Here is a 10,000-nt window from a genome sequence, read left to right as displayed (position 1 = left end):
GAAACTGCAAGTCGGGCCTTGAACTGTCACATTTTAGAGACATTTGCTGTAGACTGGTTAAAACTACAAGTGTATATAAATGATATGTTGTAATACTTGGATGAGGAAGTGCCATGCAGGTATTAGCTTATTTTGCGCTGAATGGCATAGCTTATGCTAGGGAAAACAAATGCATGGTATGAGTTCAAGATGTGAAACTGATATTTATGAAAGCGTTACATCTGCACATTTAGTAACCGAGCTTATTGTTTTATCATTAAAATAATTAGTATGTGAAAGCAACGCAGTTTTACAGATTATCACCGTAGGTCATGATTTAAGCTGCATTTTAATATAGGGTGCAGACACAGTACTGTAGTTCATACTGGTGCCATAATAATAAACTCCTGCTATTGCATAATGTGCCATATGGTGTTTCGGTGCCTATCATCTAGATACGCACTGTATTTGTTGTTTTAGAACTGAAGCATGACTGTTAAAATACGCACAGAAATAGTTGATGATTTTGTCCTGAATTCTAGACAGCAGTATTGTATTCACATTGGTGCCTTTTCTAAACAAAGCCAGAACTTGTAAGCTCCTGGGTTTAAGGCATTTGTGTATGAAAGCTTTTGTTTTTAAGTTGTAGTATGAAATATGTGTAGTGGAGTGTAACTGACTGTTGTCCTTTGATCAACATGCGTATTAGTTATTGTATTGTACAAATTCCGTGTCCACACAATATTTTTAAAGGAACTTTTGTGGTAACTTTGTATGCAACCAAATTGTTTGGCACCTGCTAAGGATTGCACAAGTGCAGTAACCGTATTAAAACAAAATAAAAATAGAACTTTGGTGGGTGTGGTGTAATAATATTTACAAATAACTATAAACCTAGGGTTATTGAGTAACAAACATATTGATCAGTATCATGGATGAATGTAAAAAAAAAAACAAATAAAAATCCAAGTTTACTTGACTTACCTATTCAAAATATGACTCTCTAATCTGTCTTGATTTCCCATCACAATATCCTTTTAGTCCATTGGCTATTTCTATATGTTTACACTTTCTGCATCCTTTCTACAGGTATTGACACACCATGTATGTTCATTCATTTAACAACATACATGAGACCAGTAAGATCCATATTAACATTTACAGTTTTCTGTTTTTTTATATGGATCGTAAACTGCTTTTGTTTTATTATGTTTTAACGCTGTACGGTTCCTTTGTAATAGGACTGCCTTTTTTTAAGCTGTGCTGTGACTGGCAAACTACCTCAACACAGAAGCATAATTTTGGATGAAGTTGTCTTGCTTTCTGTGAAAAAAATAAGTAAATAAAATGTACATCTCTTGGCCATTAAATTTTAAGTGAGTTTTTCATGCTGTCCCATTTCTCTTAGACACATATTCCTCATGAAAGCTGCTTAATGCAGAAACTGTAATACCTTAGATGTTGGCTGCAGTCCTACTTTCTACCTATTTCTCTTAATAGACTGCACAGGCTCCAGTATGCTTAAAAATATGGAGATACGGACTGTAAACAAGTCCTGCTTTTGCATCTCTGTTTTTTTTTATATTTTATAGTCTGTTTGTATAGAAGTATCATATACAATAAACATAACTAATTGCAATGAATCCATCTTGATGATGTTGTTTAGCAAATGTGACATGATGGTCTTTACTCTTGTTATATGTCAACATTTCAGCAGTGTTGCCTGTCCAGGTAAACCCCTATTTATGTTTATGTAGTATGTAATGAACTCCTGGGGATGAAATAAACATTGGAATGCTCTTGTAGTTTTGCTTTGCCATCAAAACCATTAGCGTTGTTATATCGTCTTGTGAGAAGGCCACAGAGCACTATAATCATGGAAATCAAGGCAAGCAGTACCATATTTTCATTTTTCCCAGATGCTGACTTCTACATGACCCACCTGAAGACCTTGAATCAAAGTAATTTGCTTACATCAGTAATTCATTTATGCATTTGTCTGCAAACACAGCTGCCACTGCTAAGAAGGTGTGCTCAGTTCATCAGTATAATTTAATATTCATGTAAGTAAAACTAGGTTGCAAAGAGAAAACCTGTTTAACTTGTAAAGGTGACCAAACAAATCAGATTTAACAGCTTGCTCTTATTAAAAATATAGCTATCTTAGCAAAGTACTAGGTAACATTACACTAATAATGTTGAGCCTTCTCTTATAGGTTTGTAGGTGGTTACTAACCTAATAGCCCAACAGTCAATTAAAACCCGGTTAAGCTTACCCCAAATTTCAAAATATTGCTGGCATGTGTCAATACCGTAAGGAATTTAACAGTTAATATAGGCTTGTACACATCAAGCATTCACATGCTACCCCAGTCCATTAAGCCAAACCTTTATGATATCCCTTTTGCTTCCTTTATTACTTTCTCAAGCAATCATGCTTCATTGTCTGTATCATTTTCATGGCATAGGAACACTTTTGGCAATAACTGCATGTCTAAATATATATCTATATCTTTATCTATGTCTATATCTATACCTGTAGATAGACAGATAGATGAGTTTGCTATCACAATCTTGAAGCCCACAGTTTTGAAGTGCACACTACTGAAACCAATATAAAAGACCAAAATTCTGAAGACCGTATTGTCTAACAATCTCAATTACCAAATCCCCGTACCAGTGTAAAGCCAGGAACAAGTACTAACATGGGTCCAGAAACAGTGTGGATCCAGGAACAAGTGCTAACATGGGTTCTGGAGAGAGGTGAACCTGAGAAAGAGTTCTAATATGGGTCCTGTGGGGGTAAGTTCTGGAGACTGTTATTGTGGTCTACAGCATTTTGGCCTTCTAGATTATGATTATGGTATTTTGCATTTCAAGATTAAGGGCTTCATGATTGTGAAAGTAAATTAATATATACCAAACATAGATAGATTTACATGCATAGATAGATAGATAGATATAGATGTAGAGTGTTCATAAATTCTGACTTAACTGTTTGTGACACAAAGACGTTTGATCTACATTACTATCCATCCTACTACACAAATTCGATAAAACAAAGCAGCAGTAAAGAGCAATAGCCTGCAACAGCAGCTCTGGACAACAATAGCATTTATTTGTATATAATAAAAAAAAATTGTTGGTAACACAACCTTCATTCTTTAATCATGCCAGTAAAATGTATATGTCTTCATTAAACTAACCATCTTTATATCACAACTGCTTAAATTTTCATCCTGCATCCATGAATGAATTCATTATCAAGAAATTAGTGTGGAGACCATGTCAAGCTTGATGCAGTAAGAAATGTTTACTGAAAATAAGTATGCAAAAGCTTGGCTTCTTGGAAAAGAAAATTAAGAGGGTGTGTGTGGCTGAAGCCAACACCAGAAGCCAAAGATCAGAATAGAAAACAACGTGTAAGGATCCATTAAGTTGTTACATTGCTACAATGTAATTCAGTTGCTTAGATTTAGACCTACAAAAAGCTATGATTTTACCGGTTAGGATAATTAACACTTATCTGGCATCAGCACTAAATGTACACTTGCACTAGTGAACAAGGAGAGCTACAGACAGAAGAGATGAGGAACTCAAACAACCAAACTTAATCCACAAAGTACATAACAGGAGTTCTGTAACAAGTTGAGTGGAATAAGAATTGGAAACCAGGGGTAATGTCAGGTGAACTAATGGTCTAAGAGTGATGCTTAGTGTTAGGAAAGAGGAACATGCACCAGCAAGTCTGATTTTGTAACGTGAAGCTTGTATGCTTTTAAACTGTGATGTTGTTTTAATGTGACATAAACCAATTAAATGAAAGAGAACAATCTAAGTTAAACCTGAAAACTAGGAGTAAGTATAGCATTTCAGCAAGTCCCTGGTATTGTGAATCTGGGGACCGCCTGATATATCTTGGCTGAGGTACTAAAAGCTATGCTTAATTTTTTTGTTTGTGTTTGTAAAGTGAATGGTTACTTTATTTTGTAAAGTGAATGGTTACTTTATTTTGTAAAGTGAATGGTTACTTTATTTTGTAAAGTGAATGGTTACTTTATTTTGTAAAGTGAATGGTTACTTTATTTTGTAAAGTGAATGGTTACTTTATTTTGTAAAGTGAATGGTTACTTTATTTTGTAAAGTGAATGGTTACTTTATTTTGTAAAGTGAATGGTTACTTTATTTTGTAAAGTGAATGGTTACTTTATTTTGTAAAGTGAATGGTTACTTAATTTTGTAAAGTGAATGGTTACTTAATTTTGTAAAGTGAATGGTTACTTAATTTTGTAAAGTGAATGATTACTTTATTTTGTAAAGTGAATGGTTACTTTATTTTGTAAAGTGAATGGTTACTTTATTAGACTGGTTGCAGAGAATAAACCATAAAAAAAATAATAATAAAAAAAAAATGGGATTCTGCATGCCTTAAAGGGAACACAATTATCAAGCTGGACAGACAGAGGAGACCTAAATTAATGTGTCAATATAGACTCACAAAGTATCTTAGGAACTGAACCGTAAGGGTCTGCATCCTGGATCAGAGCTGGTAGATAAGGAAGCTCAATTATTTTATTTTTTGATGTACATCCTTCATTTACTTTTTAGTTTAATATATAAACTTCCTGGAAATGAATCACATTTTTGTTATCTTCCCAGGCTGAGCCCAAAAATGGCCTACACAGATCAGTGCACTGCCATGGTTAACAAAATAGAAGAAAATGTATACGTGCACATATTTATATTTATTTCCATGTGTGTGTGTGTGTGTGTGTGTGTGTGTGTGTGTGTGTGTGTGTGTGTGTGTGTGTGTGTGTGTGTGTGTGTGTGTGTGTGTGTATGTATGTAAATAAATTGGTGTAAAAGATGGCTGTGGACTACAGGAGGATATATTGTATCTTAACATAGTATTATCAGTGTTCTGATGAAAAGTATTTGTGAAAGGCAAGACATTACTCATGATGTTCGGTATGGTAGAACTGCTGTGAGCACTTGATGTCATATGTGTTTATGCAAATCTTTATTTGTTTGCCAACCGGCGTTACATATAACTTAGCAAGTGGTGGAAGTATAGAGGTAGTAAGAGCATGACCTATTACAGTCACACTTATTTCCCTCACCCTTTAGGAATAAGTTTGATAGTAGCCACTGTCCAGCTCTAAGGCACTTTGCCAGTAATGTGCAAACTTCTGAAAATAGTAGACATAGAGGCAGAGAATTTAAGAAAGGTGGTCATAACAAGGGAGCTGTGTTGTGGTAATTTTGTCAGAACTGTAGTTAATTATGCATACATGTATTTAGTGAATTAGAAAGGAAAGTTACCATGCAAGAAAAAACATGTCCCAAATAAGTGAATTCATTAAGATGAGTGTCTTAAGTGACACAATGCAAAGGAAATTGACCATACGAACCTAATATGTGTCTGTCAGATGCAACCATTCAAACACTAGTATTTATTTCTCATAATATGTCCTTTATATTATCATCTCTTGGCATATTATGCAGCATTTGATGCATTGTTATATGTTGTCTTCTTCTGGAGTAGGGTTGCCAACTTTTCATGTCAAGAATTCTGGACATGTATATGAAAGCAAAATGCGGTACCCCCCCACACATGTGCCCCCCCCGCATGCGGTACCCCCACACACACACGCAGCCATTCCGGTGTCCCATTACTTGGCTATCTCTCCATTTTTCTAAAGTTGCCATAAATACTGTTCAAAACTGTGTGTGTATACTGTTTTCTGCTTTATTTCTACAATGATTACAGATATTTGGATTTAATGTAAAACTTTTATCTTGAATTTTACAGCACAAACACTAATAGACATTTGCTAAAGAAGCAATACAGTCTCTCATAAACAGACATAGCTTTAATATTTCTTTGCCTTTAAAACTCACATTCACTGAAACAGCATTGAAACCTACATTCAAAGAAAATTCATCTGGCCAGTGGTGGATTAAGTTTACCTTTGGGTTTTTTCAAATCATAGACCCCTTGCACACATTTATAAAGCCATGCAAAAGTTCTTTGATTCACCTTCCTGACTGTATTAAATTTTAATACATAATAACAGCTAGCAGACATGAATTAGTAGCCATCACAGCTTTAAAACTGGTACACTCATGCTCATGTAGAATCTCTAATGAAACAAAACTGGCATATTACTGATATACTTAAATAGCAGAATTGCTCTAATCATAATAATGTCAAGTTATATGGAACTGTCCCAGTGTAAGGAAGGTGTTAATATGGGTGCCAGAAGCTGCTGAAGGGTGGGAAGGGACAGAGGCCAAGAGGAGCACTTACTGATTTAAAAAGCGTAGCATTTTTAAGCTATTTGCTACCATAACAGAAGCCAATAACTGACAAGAAGCTGTATAGTGTCAGTACGAGATGAATTAACAATGACAGCAGCATATAAATTTCATGCAAAATTGCAAGTAAAGGTAGCACTGAACCTGGTTGTTGTATTATCCAGTAGCATCAGTGATGAGATTAGCACAGCATGGCATTTGTAGCCATCCATTGCTTTAGCCTATATCATGGTCTGCTGCTAAAAGAGGTTTATGAAGCCTTCCTCAGTAAGTTGTGGGTTTGAGTAAGCCAGTCATAATATCATCATTTACAATTTGGAATAAGGCAATTAATCCAGGCAGAAATGTTTAACACGGAGTGCATCTTTGCAAAAACTAACCAAAATTCCCAGAAGCACACAACTGAGAGACCTGAATAAGCTGCAGCCTAGTGATAGAGATAAGCTAAAATTTCAGCCTGTAATATGATCATAGATATTAAAAACACTTTTTTGTTAGGCTGCCCATCACCTGAACCATTACATACTTGGTAGAAATGACTTGCAGCAAAAACACACTTTGTACTGTCCAGCTCTATATTCCTCTTATGAGGTCTGTAAACAACCAGTGCCAAACTGCAGCAACACAAGCTTTCTGAAACAGTGGATTTACTAGTAAGAGTAACTATATACCCTTGGATGATGATATAAAAATTTACTCCTGGAATAATAAGGACTTTTTGCAAATATATTTTGAACATTAGTCTCACCTGGCCTTGTGCACAGATGTTAAATACTCACAGCCAGAAAACAAATACTGTGGCCTTCTGACAGGTCTTCTAAAGAAGTTTGCAATAAAAAAATTTGGGAGTTCAGATAGAATTTTGGGGAGAAACACTTATTAATGCCATTCCAACTCCAAGTATTTGAATGCATTTCAGTTCTAAAGTACATGTCAGAACAATGTTTGCATTGGTAGATGGAGTCCAGTGTTCTCATACACACCCTGTATGCAGTAACAGAAATGTTGTCTTAAATGGTGAAAGAAAATTATTTTTTACTTCTGGTCTAATAAGAATTTAGTGCACATATATATTATGAATATGACTTTTGTACTGCCTTGTGAGTAATGGTCACCTACCCCCCCCCCCAAGTAAAAACTGGGTATATTGCCAGGCTGTGGGAACACAATCCTCTAAAATATTGGATATGTTAACCGTATGAAAATGGCCTTATGTTAGTTCCCTTAAACCAATTCACACTAAAAATCCAAAGAGTTCTAATAGGGTACTTGAGTACAAAACACCCACATACATACTGTCCCAGATGACTATGCATGCCCTTTTAGAGAGGGTACATCAGATGTGACAGTGAAGTCTTCACATAAATAAGATAGCCATATTGCTCTTTGACAGACACTGCTGCCCAACAAGCCTCATCAGTAATCAGGCAGAAGTAATGCTATAGGTGCTCTTTTCATATATCGACTACCCCTCAAAAAATGGTGGATACTTTTCTGTACACTTCTGATTTCTCATTGATAAGCGAATGAAAAACATATGGCTAACGTTCAACTTGCAGCTTTTAGACACACACACAAGCACATTGCCCTCAACAAGCCTTATTATTTTTGACAGTGATGATGTCATAACAGTAACAGCACCACTTGTTAGACTGTGTGTTAAATTTATAGTTGTAAACATTTTTCCAATAAGCATTGAAACAAAACACATGAACCAATAATGACAAAACTGCCCAATTCAGAACATTTCAACCATAAATGGCCACTCATACTTTTGTCATTAAAATCCACCAATATCAGTCAGTATGCATAATCTCTGCAGAAGTAAAACATCATGTAAATAATTCCACATTAAAGAGATCTGCAACTAATGAAAAGTTGCTGCTAGCAAACAATTTTATATTTCAGTGTTTCATCTACAAATCAATGCATGCTGCCTTTGAAGAATTGATTGCCTATGTTACGTTAAAAATGGTAAGCTGGTAATATTGCAACAGGAAATGGATGGCAAACTGAAAACAGGTTCATAGTTACTAGGCATCATAGGAGGACATACTCAGGACTGCAGCACCATGTCCCATTAAAATACAACACAGTATGAGCTTGAGCAATCCATCTATATGCTGTGGGAGTAGAGCCCACACCCACAGCCTTCTTGATCAATATACAAGTATGCTTTGAACAGAGGAATCTTACCTCAGTTAAAGGTTAAAGCTGAGGGAAAACAAAAAAAAAAAAAACGGAACTTGCATGTGCCACAGTTGGATTAGAGAAAACTCAGAGCAAACACCAGCCAGACTCATGCTTTGCCTGGGGCTTTTCAGCATACAGTCCAAATGTCGTCTTTATAATTCAAATTCCATGCACGCGGAAGACAGTAGACAGACGTAAACAACAGTTGGAAAGACACTGTTTTCGTCTTCTGCACCCAGACACAAAAGGCGTTCTTAAAGAAGAACACCCCTAAAAAAATGTAATTTTTTTAAACTAAAAGAAAATGTGCACAGTGCACTATTTTATCTGGACAACACAGGCATTTTCCATTCTTCTGGACAGTTTCCCTTAATTCTGGACAGTCCGGAAGAATTCTGGATGGTTGGCAACCCTACTGGACAGGCTTGATCCTGCCTATATATTTGCAGAGAAGAATCTGTAGAACTAAACCAGTTATAGTGTGCAGTGAGAAGGCATATTCCAGCTACGTACTATCGTTGTCCCCTCCTCTGTGCATCTTCTCAACTCTCCTGGCAGCTTTATTGACGACTTTGTACTTTATTTTTATTTATTTATTTTACTTGACATTTGTTTACTTCGAAATTCCAGCTGGGGTAATATCCCCTTTTCAGTGGAGGCCCAGGGAGAAAAGCTCCAGACTGACATACTATGGCTACAGTTAAATAAAGTTATTATAAAGCCAGATGCAGAACAATGACATATTAACTAAGAAAAAAGTCAACTTCAGTTCACATAGTGTGAATCTATACATAACATAGTACAAATATTTGGATAGCTGTAACAAGGTAAAAGCAAACATCAATAGAAAAAGTATTTACAAGTTGCAGTTATAGAAATGAAGTTAGACACACTGAGCTCACTCTTTTGAAACATAGATGAGTAGATAATATAGCCTAGACAATATATATATACACAATATATATATACATATATATATATATATATATATATATATATATATATATCTATGTCTGTGTATAATATATATATATATATATATATATATATATATATATATATATATATATATATATATGTGTGTATTATCCAAATTCACCAACTGTTGGTGAATTTGGATGCCCAGTGGGTATTTTTCTTTTTGTGGTATGTATTCCTTTATCTAAGAAATAGAACTTACTAAATCCTTTTCTCTGAATATAGTCAAGTATGCTGATGGTTGAAGGAGGGGGAAATCTAGTTGAGCCTGGGATAGTGCAGGAGCAGAGCCAGGTTTTATTTAAGTAGTATTTTACTAGTTCTTTGATGCTGGAGAGGTTAGAGGTAGATCTAATTTGCAGAGGGATAGATTTCCATTTGTTAGTGACTTAGTATGAATAGTGACACTGGTTAGATCATTTGTGGGGTTTATATATGCCGAGAAGTTGCTGTTCATTAGATCAAAGTAGTTTATGTGGGTGATAGGAATGGAGAATAGGAGTGAAAGCAGGGCAGTCATTGGCTTTGTGAA

General features: G+C 35.4%; 1 protein-coding gene across 1 annotated transcript in view; it reads left to right on the top strand.

The window, feature by feature from the left end:
* The first annotated feature begins 14 nt into the window (after positions 1 to 14).
* Positions 15 to 10,000, top strand: part of CCSER1 (coiled-coil serine rich protein 1) — a 2,683,941-nt gene continuing 2,673,955 nt past the window's right edge. Inside the window, exon 1 of the mRNA XM_044060390.1 lies at positions 15 to 119. Coding sequence (XP_043916325.1) covers positions 80 to 119 — 40 coding nt within the window. The 5' untranslated portion in view covers positions 15 to 79. The remainder of the gene's footprint in view (positions 120 to 10,000) is intronic.

The sequence above is a fragment of the Protopterus annectens genome, chromosome 2.part0, assembly GCF_019279795.1.
Source record: "Protopterus annectens isolate FY-2018-M chromosome 2.part0, PAN1.0, whole genome shotgun sequence".
NCBI classification, from domain to species: Eukaryota; Metazoa; Chordata; order Ceratodontiformes; family Protopteridae; genus Protopterus; species Protopterus annectens.
This window is presented reverse-complemented; position numbering and strand designations above follow the sequence as displayed.